The sequence below is a fragment of the Idiotropiscis lumnitzeri genome, chromosome 5 (assembly GCF_059441095.1).
Source record: "Idiotropiscis lumnitzeri isolate Australia: NSW breed Sydney's pygmy pipehorse chromosome 5, RoL_Ilum_1.0, whole genome shotgun sequence".
In the NCBI taxonomy this organism is placed as follows: domain Eukaryota; kingdom Metazoa; phylum Chordata; class Actinopteri; order Syngnathiformes; family Syngnathidae; genus Idiotropiscis; species Idiotropiscis lumnitzeri.
This window is the reverse complement of record NC_142395.1, coordinates 28414590-28429590: the sequence shown is the minus strand read 5'-3', so window position 1 is coordinate 28429590 and position 15001 is coordinate 28414590. Positions and strand designations below refer to the sequence as shown.

The window sequence follows — 15001 nt, the reverse complement described above, 5'->3', positions numbered from 1 at the left end:
TTCCAATGGTCAACCTGTAAGTTGGAAGCGTGGATCACATGACGTAAGTCGGGGTCAAACTGTCCTTAGCAAAAATAAATAAATAAATATAAAGGCAATGTTTTAGACTAAAAATTTGAACTGATTAAAAACAAGTCATAATTTAATATCCATGAGATTATCACGTCATCCTACGTTGTGAAGTGTAAAATCCTTTTGTTTCTACGCAGGCTCCCGGTGGAAGTCCATGTCCAACCAGGACAAGCAGCCGTATTACGAAGAGCAGGCCCGCCTGAGTAAGCTCCACTTAGAAAAGTACCCCAACTACAAGTACAAGCCCCGGCCTAAGAGGACTTGCATCATCGACGGCAAGAAGCTGCGCATCGGAGAATACAAGCAGATGATGCGCTCACGACGACAAGAGATGAGGCAGTTCTTCACTGTGGGGTACGGTGCACACTCTTGCACAGCACATATTGGAACACAATTTAGCTAGCAAATAATAATAGCGATTAAAAAAAAGTTTTTGGAGTGTTTGCTCAAGAGAGCATGCTAGCTTTTTTTTTATGTACCTTTATGTAGTGACGGGTCAATGAAGCTTCAAATCTGCTTCATGAAGCAGTTGTAATATTTTTGGACTCCTCTCTGTTCAACATTGGACTGAAAGTCACCTGACTCGCCAGTTTTTAAACGCTTTATTTAAAGCAACAGTGCCATCTAGAGGACCCCAAAAATACAACAGCTGGTTCATGAAGCAAATTTGAAGCTTCATTTTCCCGCCACTACAGCTATGCTAATGGTCAAGAACAAATGTCTTTTGCTGATCGTACAAGTGACAGGGTTGTGTTGGTTTGCGCGACACGCTCCATTTTGGCTGAAATTATTGGGGAAAAAAATTTAAAAAATCAAATCAAGAATTTACCCACGTAACAGATTTTTTTTCCCATCTTTCTCGATGGTTCAAAAATATTTTAGTAACTAGAGCATATTTGCTGCTATTAAAATATGTCTCATAAAAAAATACAATCAAAATGTGTTCTTTTATGCTTTGGACAGAAACTGTCCTCCATTTCTGGAATGGCTCGTCTAGCAATAAGTGGCGTTTATGATGTAACACTATTTGCCGCCAGCACGCGCCGACTTAACCTCACGGCACGTGCGTTTAAATCCATAGCGGCGCTTTAATCATTTTCGACAATAGCAGCCTGCAAATGGGGCATGAAGTGCGGAGCTTATTACACGATTGAAGCCTGTAAGTATAGACTTAGGGGAGCCTGCAGGCGGGCAGAACTTGAATGTTCCGTGTGATTCACCAGCGCGCTTCTCCAGGTGTTCCCATGTCAGTCGCGCTCTTAAGCGGCTTGGTTGTCAGTCATCAGCTGGAAAAGGAGACGAGTCGGTATCATCTTTGAGTCTCCATTCCACCGAAATAAAGTTTAGTTAGATTGACTCCGACAAGAAGAAAACTGGGTGATGCTTATCGCTTTCCAATAATTCCAGCAACGAAAATCGAAGCTGGAAAAGAATTGAGTTGACGCCGAACGACATCAAATCGAAATCAAATTCCAATAAAATTTCTCCGCTCGACATCCAGGCAACCACCACAGATGCCGATCACCACAAGCGCCAGTATGGTCTACCCCGGGGCCGTCGCCATGGCAACGACGACGCCCTCACCCCAAATGACATCGGAGTGCTCGAGCGCCTCGGCGAGCCCCGAGCCGACCATCCCCGTCATTCAGAGCACCTTCAACATGAAGCTGGAGGCCAACAACATCGCCAACAACAGCGGGCCGGTCAACGGCGACGACGACATGGACATGTACGAAGACTTCGAGGACGAGCCCAAATCAGACTACAGTAGTGACACACAAGAGCCGGTCAGCGCCAACTAATGGACGCCCAACGGGATGCGTTAAGACGGCACCACCGAGGTTTCAAAGTGTTGACGAGGAGGACGAAAACATGATGCGAGCCAGCATGCACATGTGGCTGCGGTAAAAAAAAAAAGAAGCTATTTGGTCTTAAGTGTGTCTTCATGAGTGTGTGTGTGTGTGTAGCTCTACTTTTTCCTTTCTCATGTCATTGCGATCATGGACACGGAACACAAAAATGTCTGTGACCTCGAACGTACAGAACTTGAAATCCAACATTTGCTCATTCTTACGGTTATTGACGTTGGTCCGGAACCATTTGGGGACATGACATACGTGTCTCGCTCAGGTATTGCGTGCCAGCCAACAGCTTGTGAATGTGTCTGATCAACAGGGCGACATCACCAGTCCAAAAGGTCACATGACCACACCATGCATCACAACCGCGCCAATTCATTTGGAAGGTTTCAGTCATGAAGTGACCATTACCGTATTTTCCGGACGATAAGTCGCAACTTTTTTCCACGATTTTGAATCTCGCGGCTAATACAACGTTGCGGCTTTTCTGTGCAATTTTCTTTCACCACTAGGGGCGCTCTATAGTTCAGAAAATACACTAAATAAATCTCTATTTTTTTTTTTCTCTTGGGTATGTTTTGTTTTAATTAGCAAAGTTGTTGCCGTGTAAAAAGGCACTTTTTTAATAATCTGTTTATGGACCTTGATGTAGTGATGAGTAAATGAAGCAGTTGTAGTATTTTTGGACACCTCAAGATGGCACTCTCTGTTCAACATTGGGCGGAAAGCACAATGAATTGACATTTTTTAAACGATTAATTTAAAGCAACAGTGCCATCTAGAGGACTCAGAAAATACAACAGCTGGTTCGTGAAGCAAATTTGAAGCTTCATTTTCCCATCACTCCCTTTCTGTGCATCCACAGTCCAAAATCGTTCTGTACATATATTTTTTTCAACATATATATACAGGTGCGTCTTTTCGTCCGGAAATTACGGTAATCTGGATTTATCTAAATAAATCTGAGTGAGGAAGTCTACAACTGTGTCCTATAATCACGAACCAAAACTTAGTCCAGTCGACTCCGAACAAAGCACTTCGGCATCTCCCCTCGCTCCTTCCCAGTTTTACTCGCCATTCCCAGTCGGCAATTTGTTAATCTGCGTGATTGTAATCAGGCCAGAATGATTGGGGGCCAACAGGCCGCCAATCCGCCGGATTGGAAGAGCAGCAAAAGGCAGCTTTGGAGGCATTACAATCTCAAATTGTGTCGCAACACAACATTCTCTTAAACGCTTTAGCCCCGTTTGGAGGGCAAGTTTAAAGTCTTAGCTCCGAAACTTTTCCTTTAATTTTTTTTCTTTAATTCTTTTTTTCGACATTGTAAATCTTAAAACGGACACTAAGAAGTCTTAAAGCGGAGCACAGTCATCGGGTCGATGCGATGACTTGATTACTGGCGCAGTCTTAAGACATGAGGACATTTGTACAATCGACAACCTAAAAAAAAAAAAACATTGCGCTTATTCTCATCGTGTCGTCTTTTCAAGCACATCCTAAAAAGAATCTTGTATCGTCTATTCGAGAGGTGTCCAAACTTTTTCTTCCAAGGGCTGCAAAAAAAATAAATAAATAAAATTCTGCTCTGTGAAAAAGGTGCAAGAGTTAAGAAGGGGAGACATTTCAAAGTAAAAAGTCACTTTTTGATTGGAAACGTGTGGACCAGGGATTTTTGGCCTGCATGTCCGCTTTTGCCACTTTTCACCATTTTGAAGAAATTTCCTACATTTGTCAATATTTTGAATCATTCAATTTTGGTAGAGTTGTCAAAGCTCTGCGGCGTGTCAAATTTGAAATACTGATTTTCACTTTGCCGGGTCTTTCCAAAAACAATTCCAACTAATGCAATTTGATGCTAGATTTGAATTACATTTAATCTTCAGGTTGTTGCGACTCAAAATTTTGGTACGCTTTTAACTCATTTACTGCCATTGACGGTGGAAGACGTCAAATATCTTTTTTTTTTACTCGGCTGGTGGTGAATGAGTTAATAATTCTTATTTTGAACCAATGGACAAACGTCTTCTCTTCTGCGCTGCAGCACAAAGCAGGCAAACGGGCCATGCAAATTTTTTTTTTTTTTCCTGCCACTCCCAGGCCATAGTTTGGACACCCCTGGTCTAAAAGCTGACAAGTGACCTCTTTGGCTTAATAAAGCTCCTTGAGCAGTCAAAGCCTCCATTTTGAGACCTAGATCCTCTTTATAGGGCACAAGGTTTAAGTGCCCCCCCCCCCCCTGACGCCCTGCCTTGACCCCTGCCCGTAGTTGCCCGAGTCCACAGGGGGGCGCCATCTGGCTCGGAGCGAGCGCACAAGGCCAACAATAGAAGCGAAGGTGCGCGTCCCTCCATCAAAGTGCTGGAAGTGAGGCCTCGACAGGGCTCGCGCCGCGGCCCGTTCGCCAGGCGCTGGCGAGCAGATGGAACAAGTACATCAAGCTGTGGGGGATTATTAAAATGACTGACGACTGGATATCATGTGAAATGCGCCATTATTAATGCATGACTTGGCTTGTTCCCCCCGCTTGCCCTTGAATCCGGCCGTTTTCCATCCCACCGGCCGATCGCTGGATCTCCGCTGCGTTTCCTCGCCATCGCTACACGTTTGAATCACTTCGTCGTCGTTGAGGGCGCATCCGTCCGTCTTGTGTCTCATCAATGATTTTTATTTATTGTCCTTATGTTTTCAACTTAAGCTACAACACACACTTTACGGAGTGGATATCCCGGCAACTTGTGTTCCTCCGGACTGATTTGTATGTGATTGTAAATATCGTCAATATGACCATGCCTCACATGTTCAGTGGAGGCTAACGACAAACGACGGAAACGTGACTCTGCTCATGTGGCGAAAAGACAATTAAAGAAAAAAAAAAAAGACAAACTCATAAAGGAGACGCTGTTTCAGAAGTGTTTGAAGCACTGGATATAAATAGTATTTTTGATCAATTCTGATTAATGTGAATCTGTTTGAGGATTAAAAAAAAAAAAACACCATAAATTAACTAAAGTCCCCAGAAGGACTCAAATGGGTTTGCTCTCACAGTTGCCAGATTTTGGTCGTTGTTTTTTTTTTTTTTGTCTGTTTATGCAAAGACATGTGATGGGTGAACATTTTGCTGAGGCTGCCTTGGGGAGGGAGAAACTTCCAAATTTGACCGCAGGCTTCCTTTAGCCAGGAAACACCAGAAGTGTTGTGTATGAATCTCTTGTTGTATTTATTACGAGCTACCAGAATTGTCAGTAAAAACAACAAAAGGACAATCAAAGAACCTGGAGGCGAAAAAAAAATTGGGAGTTTAAAAATTCACCATCTCATTTAGATTTTATTGTACATATATATGAAATCTATTTTTTATTTGATTATTTAGTAAATAAGTTATGTATGTGACTGATCTATTTGATTTTGTTGTAAGTTCACATTTGAAAAAAAAAAAATGTCATTGTACTTTGAGAAGATGCTGAATTAACTTGTCCGGCGACTGAGTTCTGATCATCATACCTGAACTAATTCAAAATGAATAGATGGAAAAAAGCGACGCTGGCGCCTTGAGATACAATTTTTATTGCCTCCATGATTCAAAACAGTCATTTGTCAAATCATCTTTCCCTAGTCATGGGAAAATGAAGCTTCAAATTTGCTTCATGAACCAGCTGCTATATTTTTGAGACCTCTAGATGGCACTGTTGCTTTAAGAAATAGCAATTGATTGTGCTTTCAGTCCAATGTTGAACAGAGAGTGCCATCTAGAGGAGGCCAAAAATACTACAAGTGGTTCATGAAGCACATTTGAAGCTTCATTTACCCATCACTATCTTTCCCCACTAACGCTATCCGGAAGCCCGTCAATGTCATTTTGGATTGTGAGTTAGCATTAAGCTAGCAGAAGGCGATGTTGTGTTGTTGATTTAAACACGTAAATTGTACTGTAATTCTTTTGTTTTGTTTAGTTTGACAGCAAGAAGTGGAATTAAAAAAGTCACTTTTGGCAGATTAAACGCTCATTAGATTTGACAAACAGTTCGTAGCTGGAATTGTTGCTCACAGGTCAAAGCAAAAAAAAAAAACAGCTGAAGGAAAACTTGTATCTCAAGGCGCCACTATTATTTGTGTTTCTCTTCTAGCGGAGTAAAAGTATCGTTTTGACTTTGACAAGAAGCACTTGATGTCAAATAAATTTGATCCTAATCGCGATAAAAGCAAACAGCACCAAATGGCGACAAAACACCAGCGGCAGATTAACTCATTCACTGCCATTGACGGCAAAAGACGTCAAAGACATTTTATTTACTTGGCTGGTAGTGGATGAGTTTGAAGATCAAATGTGATTGTTTTCAACACGTTTGCTGTTTTCTATCATTAAAAAAGTAAGAATATTTATTCGTGGCAAAATGCTGTTCTCTTTTTGCCAATTTTTTTTTTTTTTTCCGTCTCATACGTCGAATGAATCATTTCTTATCCACGAACGTTTTCGCTTAATCCTCGATGCAAACTGTTTCAATGAACGACTGAGGACAAAAAGCGCAAATGCTGGTTCAATCCTTTTACTGTAATTACATTTTTTTTTTCTTTTCGTTTCTTATTCTGGCGGAGCGAGGAATATGGTAGGAATGTTGTGTGTTAATTTAATCAGCACAATTCACTGACATGCTGGACTGACTTACTAGCTGCTGTTCAGAAGGGCAACAAAATATTTGCTGTTGTTCTTTAGAGGTACTTTTTGCTTTCTAGTTGCTTCTCAAGCAACACTGTGTCAGGCTCTTCCATCCGAGCCTTGATTTTTTTTTTTTTTTTTTTTTTTTTTTTTAACTGGCTGGCAGTCTGCGTAAAATATATAAATCTACTTTTTTTTTTTTTTTTTCCTGGCAGGTACCTACAGTAGGCAAATGGAAAGTATCGTTTGGGTGTTATTAGAGAGAAAAAAATTACATAGTGTCTGTTGCTGCTTTTAAAAAAAGGAAAAAAAAGTTTATGTCTGAATATGTACATAGTTTATCATAATATCTTGTACAGTCCAATGTAAAGTTTTTAATTCAACTTAATAATGTTGCCATTATTGTGTTCACATTCTTTATACATGGCAAAAGATTTGCTAGGTGATATTGCTCAAAAAGAACAAAAATGTTTTGTTTTGTTGGTTTGGCTTCCTCGTGTCCAGCAGCTCTTTGGTTTCCATGTGCAGTATTGACGTGTGCTCAACTTAAGGTGAATCATTTGACAGTGTATGTGAGTGTGTGTGTGTGTGTGTGTGCGTGCGTGCGTGCGTGCGTGTGTGTGTAGCGCAATCTCCCTGGCTTTTGTAGTATTATTATATCAAGTTCAAACAAACCAAGACATCAAGAAATAAATGACATATTTGGATGCATTTGGGCATCATGAAAATGTGCAAAAAAGAACAAAATGATCCCGGCAAGCATTTTCTGGTGTACTAGCAATTCTGTATGTGTCGGTCCGTTGTAAGAATATGACAGGAGGCTGGCTAGCGGCCTGTTTACGACGCTCATTTACCTCAAGAAGTTCCTCCCGTTGTGTAAAAGCGAAGAAAATTGTGTTGCAGAGAGCTTCTCACATCACTCCGTCTTTTGTACTGCTGTTGACACTTACACATTAAAGAGGCATTTTGTTTAAACACTGGACTACCTCACTGTCGTCTTTACTTTTCACTTGTCTGTGGAGATTCGCAGGCCTCCACGTCAGGGCTCGGCGATATGAGCGGAAAATGAAATACTTGATTTGTTTTGCCCAGGCTGCATGGTGACTGACTGGTTAGCAAGTGATGGGAAAATGAAGCTTCAAATCTGCTTCATGAAGCAGTTGCTGTATTTTTGGACTCCACTTTTGGATTGACACGTTTTGAAAGCCTTGATTTAACCCAACAGTGCCATCTAGAGGAACCAAAAATACAGCAGCTGCTTCATGAAGCAAATTTGAAGCTTCATTTTCCCATCGCTTGTTAGCACGATGGCCTCACAGGGCAGAGGTCGTGGGCTCGATTCCAGCTCCGGATGTTTTGCAAAAATACAATTTGCAATTTTTTTTTTCCACTTTAAAACACAACTTTGTGATCTCATATTTATCCATCCATCCATTATCTGTTTCGGCTCGCAGGGGGTGCTGTGGCCTATCCCAGCTGTCTTTGGGCAGTTGGTGGGGGGGCATCCTCAACTGGTTGCCAGCCAATTGCAGGGCAATTTTGAGTGTCGTTTGAACGTGGGAGGAAACCGGATTACCCGGAGAAAAGCCACACAGGCACGGGAAAAACATGCAAACGCCACACAGGAAAGCCGGCGTCGGAATCAAACCCACGACCTCTGCACTGTGAGGCCATCGTGCCTCCCCCTTGTCATATTTATATTCTTTTAAAACAACCTGACCCCCAAAAAACGGAGCAAGTTAATGTTCACTACTTTCAAAGACACTAAAAAGACTCAACATGATGCAAATGAAACAAAAAAAAAATCCCGACCTGCGAAGGCTAAGCGAGGCCCGCCCGGCTGAACCTGTCACGGCGGTGCAGTTCTTATTAATAAGGCCGTGTTGTTTGCGAAGCCGCCGCATTACAATTTCACAAGCCTGAGAAGCAAACGCTGAGGCGCGGAATGAGAAGAGGCATATTTTTACGCGCTCAATGCCGCAGCGCTTGCACCCCCGCAAATTTGTCAGGCAGCCCCATTTCCTGAGAACAGCTGCGATTTATCAGATTTTCTCATTAGGCTTGACTCATTAGCTCATTGTACAGACTTTGGCAGCTGACTTGCGACGGCACGTGCGGTCGCCCAACGTGGGCGCCGCCACATCAATACATTTTTGCCTTCTTCATCCGTAGTCACGTTCGCCTGCGCCTCCGTTTAACTGCGCGCGTGCGAAAAGACTCAAGTTCATCCCGAGTGTCCTCCACACGGACACAAAATGCGGGCGTGAGAACAGCGCAGCCCCTTCGTGATGTTTTAATCCTTGGAGGTGAAGGACTTAAGGAATCTTGCTCATTTCACAGATGGTTTCAAATAGATTAGTGGGGAGCAGCAGCAGCAGCTCCCTGAGAAGAGCTGACCCACCGGGCTCCCGACACAGCTGCCAAAGAGCCCGCGCCTGATGCTCACAAGTGCCTTCCAAAAGTCCGACAAGGTTAAACTCAAACTTAAGCGTCCTCAAATGCCACGCTGATTGCAAGATTGACTCCTGACACAGTTGGAGCAGTTTTAGGCGTGACCGTTTGGACGATGAAACTTTCAATTCCAACGTGGCGCCTGTGGCTAATTCGATTCGGCGAAGGTTGTTCATGTCAAAATGACTTCAATAATATCCAGGAAACCGGGATCAGAATCCGAATCAGAACGCCCTTTATTGTAATTATACTCAATCTGCAACGACATTGGCCAACCCGCCTCCCCTGTGCAAATATCGATAATAAAAACAAGATAATAATAAATAAAAAGTGAGTCAAGTGAGGGAACCACTTTGATATCAGCAGCGCTGACAAATATTTTTTTCATACAAAGTAACAGAAATTAAATTTGTCAGGTTCAGCTTCAACCTGTTCGGCGTCATAAAAATATCATTGAATATCATGTAAGTGTAAAAATCCAAGTTAGCCACTCTTACAAACACAATGAGCAAGCAGAGAAACGGAAATTGTTTCACATAAAAACTTTTTTTCTAGTAAACGCCATCTCCCTTTTGACCCCTTCCTAGTAAATGAAGCTTCAAATCTGCTTCATGAAGCACTTGTAGTATTTTTCGACTCCTCTAGATGGCACTCTCGGGTCAACATTGGGCTGAAAGCACAAGGAATATTTAAAGCAACAGTGCCCTCTAGAGGACTCAAAAAATACAGCAGCTGGTTCATGAAGCAAATTTGAAGCTTCATTTTGCCATCACTAACTGCCACCTTTTTACTCAAAAAAACAGGTAGAAGTAGAGTCTTTCGAGGACTGCTAACTGTTTCTTCATCAACTTGCTGTGCATGAAAATGAGACTTTTTTTTAATTTAACACCATGCTCAATTTGGGAATCGCAATCAAACTCACTGGAAAATGATTTCATCTTCCAGTCATATTCTGACATATTCCACAAGTGCTGTCTACAGAATTGGACACTTTAGTCTCGACCCAAATGGCTTTGTCTGGCTCGACCGGGTGTCATTTTAGTTTATGGTTTGTTTTTGTTTTGTTTTTTTTCCCAAATTGCGCGGCCCTGGGAAATATCGCTTGAGCGCTTCCTGTACTCCGCCAAGACAATGCACTGCAGCACAAAGACTTTGACTTGGCTCCAGAACCACAATAACATGTTGTTTTATGTTCTTCGCCAATAGACACTGGACACAATGCATTTCAAGTAACGGAATAAAGGAGTGAATCAGACTCCGCGTGCTATTTTCAAAAGGCCAAGCCTGCTGCTCGAACTGGACTCGGTCCGAAAAAGCCTGACACAATCCTGGCGAGGCTGAAAAGGCCCGACTTGGACTTCATGCGCAAAGACAATGGCCCAGCGGGGAAAAAGTCCACATGCTTTTGTTGAACTTGTCATTCTTTGGGGCATCGCCGTGACCATAGCCTAGCGACCATCTGAAAGTTATTTGTGCCTTTTTGACCCATATTTGGTTGCGCTTCCACAAAGCGTGAAAAACAATGCAAAGGAGAGACAAGCAGCCAAAGCGTCTTGGAGCGGCTTCCTTTGGACTCGGACGGCTCCAGCGTGCTGACATCATGGCTCAGGCTTTTAGCGAGTCAAAGAAGAGCGTCGGATCATGAATACAAATGATCGTTATCGTTATTCTTATTCCCGCGACCTTTTCATTAAATGCAGTGAACCGCAGTAACGACGACTTAACGACCAGAAGTATGAAAATGCTTTTGAGATTTGCGTGAAGCCAAACACGTTTTTGGGTGTTTGACGCCTGATGGAGGAAATGTATCAAAGTGCACAGTTGTTAGGAACACTGGCTTTCGAAAATGAACTTTGGAAAATCCACACGGGACAATCTTTCAGAAAATGTCATTTTGCAAACTGTCTCACATCGTTGCACCTCGTCAGAGCACTTGTCCCCCCCGAAGCATTTCACGACATTTCTGTGGGGAAGAATGAATGTTCAACGGGTGTCTCTGCAATTTTTCTTTTTTTTTAGAGGAATTCAAAAAAAATGATGCGTTCCCCTCCCCAAGCTATCACTCGGCTCGCTCATGCATGTGTGAATTACACACCTTTATGAATATGTAAATGTTGAGAATGCCTCATTAAATCGTAATTCATGCATTTTTTTCATGCCCAATACTTAAACAGTATAGTCTGATGAATTATCATTTGAAAAAAAAAAATATTCCTCATCATGTTTTGAAAGGTTTTTGATCATTTTGTATAGTTGAGTGAATGTGATTTGCGCAGCTTTTTTATGTGGATATCGCTGCAGCTGTCTAATACGCAGAAATAGCAATCTCCACGCTCAAGAAGTAAGCGTGCGAATGTTAAGACATCCTCCTTTTACATGGAGATTTGTTTCCTTTTCAAATGCAATATTTGGATTTGAAAGTTTCTTGTTTAGTTTGTCGTTAGCGTCACGTTAAAGCGAACGAGTGTCTTCGTGTAACATAAAACATCAAATCATCTCGTAAAAGGCAAACAAAAGTATGAAGGAATCAATGTGTGTCGCTTCTCTTTGTATATTATATTATTATTATTTGTATCAAAAAAAAAATTCATCTTCTTGAGTTTCAAGGGATTTTATTTTCTGTTCAACAGTTTTGAGAGGGGACGAGTTTTCATTCGAATTGTGCAAAACATTTCAAGGACTGCGTGGCCTGGGCGTCTTTGAAGATATTTCATGAATATGGTGTTTGTTCAGCAAATAAATAAATGAATCAGAACAAACAAAGAACTATCCATGTGAATATTACCTCAACATGCTGCAGGGGGTAAATGAAGCTTCAAATCGGCTTCATGAACCAGTTGTAGTAATTTTGGACTCCTCTAGATGGCACTCTCTGTTCAAAATTGGGCTGAAAGCACAATGAATTGCCATTTTTTAAACCCTTTATTTAAAGCAACAGCGCCATCTAGAGGACTCAGAAATACAACAGATGGTTCATGAAGCAAATTTGAAGCTTCATTTTCCATCACCAGTCCAGGGTAGCCTGAAAGGCCGAACGCCGTTATTCTGCCTGGTCGACTTCTTTTTTCGCAAATCATATTTACCCTTCGGAAATTGATTGAAAAAAAAAAAACCAGCTCAGTCATGGGTCGATATGGCATGACTCCTTCTTGTGACTCGTTCCAAATCAGCACTGAGATCATTCTGAAGCTCCAAAAGCGCATTGTGTCTGTTGCTTTCATTTTGTTTTCTGGCATTTCAAAAATGTTAACCCAAGCGGAAAAGTTGTCCCTGCGCAAAATCAGTCCATGAAATTCGGCTCAGGTTTGATAAATCACACGGGGGTGTGATAAATTAATCAGTTTGCACATTCTCCTTGCAGAACAAACAAAATTAACAGCGCAATAATTTAGCACGTTTGGCAGACGAATTCCTGGTTGTGCCCTGTTAGTAAATTAGCTTCCACATCTGTTTTTTTTTTGCATCTACAAACCTTTCATAAATCAGGCTGCAGGTCATATGTGACTTTAGAGGGAAGAAAAATATTGTACAAATGTGCTCAGGGAGCATTTGAAACTTGAGCATTTCCACTGAAAAGTCTTGTTTTATTTTGACTGTGGTGGTAATTAGTATTTTTTGCGTGGACTTCACATCGCATGCACAAAATGCAAAAAAAAAAAAAAAAAAGAATACAGGAGACTGCTGAGCCACAAGATTCCGTTTGCTGTGCGTCTACTCTCTAAATTTGTCCTCTTGTTAAATCATAACAATATTGTGGAGAACTGAACTACCACGAAGAGTGGGAACAAATACATTAAAAAAAAAAAGAGTTTAAACTAGTGATGGGAAAATGAAGCTTCAAATTTGCTTCATGAACCAGCTGCTGTATTTTTCAGTCCTCTAGATGGCACTGTTGATTGAAATAAAAAGTTTAGAAAATGGCAATTCATTGTGTTTTCAGCCCAATGTTGAACGCCGAGCGCCATCTAGAGGAGTCCAAAAATACTACAGCTGCTTCACGAAGCAGATTTGAAGCGTCACTCGAATGACATCGATGCAAAAATGAACATATTTGTGCAGTCAATGACCTCATGGAAGCCGCCACTTTGTCCCCACCTCCCCTTGATGCATATATACATGTATGGAAATGGGAAGGGAGGCCCTCACTCAAGGAGGCTGGCAGGGGACATCCAACTAGTAAATATATGGCGGGATGCAGAGGCTTGAAGAAAAAAAAAATAAAAATCAAACATCATTATGATAATCCGTAAATAGTATGAAATGATTCCGATAATAATGATCACGACGATACAAATTGAATCTGCCATCCAGGTCACATCCGGCCGCGTCTTTTTCTCCAAGTCGGATCATTCCAAAAATAAATGCAAATTGGTTTGTAATTCCAATCTGAAGACGCGAAGGCCGTCTCCAAATACAATATGCACGAGTCACAAAAGTGTTGCCTTTACTTGTCATTCTTCCGATTTCTGCACTCTGCTGGGACGTCTGTCGGCGCCGCGGCTGACACGGTGATGGTGATGAAAAACCAACACGAGATTAAAACACGCTTTCCGAGGGACTCCGCATTGTCTGCCGTGCGCAGTTTTGCATATTACAACTCATATTACGTCATGCCTGGCAAGCCCGAAAGAATCACTTTGCAAACATATTGATGGACTGTACATGCGATTCAATATTCATTTTATAAAATCCTTGAGGAATGATTTTGATGGGAAAACCATTTTTTTGAGTTTGAATAATTACTTGGATAAAACCAAAATAAAATAAAATAAATAAATAATTCAAAAATAGAGCTTGGGTGAGGGTCATATTTTGGCTACGAAGAAATTGACTTGGTTGAAACCTTTGTATTGATAGAAGATGAAAACTGCTCAATTTCTAAACTTTATGCCTATCACAAAAAAAAAAGAAGAAAGATTGACACGGTGATGAAGTGATGTTAATTGGACATACTTTGAAATTCCCCATTCTGCTCCTCTCCCTGCCCTATCCGAGCTGGTGGCTTATTAAATCATTTGCTGCTCTTGGGTGATCTTCTTTTGAATCTTGGCTTGACCCTGCGGGCACAATTTATTTTTATTTAAAAAGATATATTCCCAGCAAATGTTGCATTAGTTCAAGAGAATTAGGCTTCATTATACGGGCAGACACTTCAAACATTTTGTAAGAGTTTTTTTTTTGTGCGTTGAGGCATCAAAGGAAATGTTCATCCTGATGACGGCAGCACTGGCACATGTCCACACAGCACATTGAAGTTGGCATGATCCGTTTTTTTCTACTGTTCACTTTGGAGCCGCATGGTTTGGGTCAGTCCACTCTGATCGTCAAGTGGGAAAGACGAGAGCTGCTTCAGTAACAGCGGATATTAAAAAAAAAAAAAAAAAAGTCGACACACCTTTGCTGAAATATCATTTTTTTGTGGTAAAAATGAGACCAAGAAAAAATCTATTCAAAGTCGCCAACAACGCGATTGAAATGATTTTTGAGCACTCAACTACATCTGATGAATCACAAATCAAGTTCAGCTGTTCTCGTAGGCTTTTTTCAAAAGGTGAAAGCACATGCTCTCGAGAGAAGGTGGAAGGAATTATGAAATGTTCCAGTATGAGTGAAAACATTTAGTCTTCACAAACTAAATTTCACCCGCCTGATTTTTATTTTCAATGAACTTAATTTATAGGTGACGTTAATGCAGTTTTTAATAATTCACTATGGACTCATTTTTTTACACAAAAAACAAAACAAAAAAAAAAACAAAGAACTTTAAGTATATAGATTTCTTGTATCCACTCAGCAAAAAAAAAAAATAAATAATAAATAAAATATAATTTTACACAAACAATACAATTGTACTGATGGGAAAATGAAGCTTCAAATTTGCTTCATGAAGCAGCTGCTGTATTTTTCAGTCCTCTAGATGGCACTGTTGCTTTAAATAAAGGGTGTAAAAAAAAAAGTTAATTCA

General features: G+C 41.1%; 1 protein-coding gene across 3 annotated transcripts in view; it reads left to right on the top strand.

Moving 5' to 3' along the window:
• The window catches only part of sox6 (SRY-box transcription factor 6), a 140465-nt gene extending 137798 nt beyond the window's left edge, over window positions 1-2667 (top strand). For all 3 annotated transcript variants that reach the window (XM_088295782.1, XM_088295781.1, XM_088295780.1), the window contains 2 exons: window positions 210-426; window positions 1574-2667. In XM_088295782.1, the coding sequence (XP_088151908.1) occupies window positions 210-426; window positions 1574-1874 (518 nt within the window). In that variant the 3' untranslated portion in view covers window positions 1875-2667. The remainder of the gene's footprint in view (window positions 1-209; window positions 427-1573) is intronic.
• Window positions 2668-15001: the final 12334 nt, after the last annotated feature.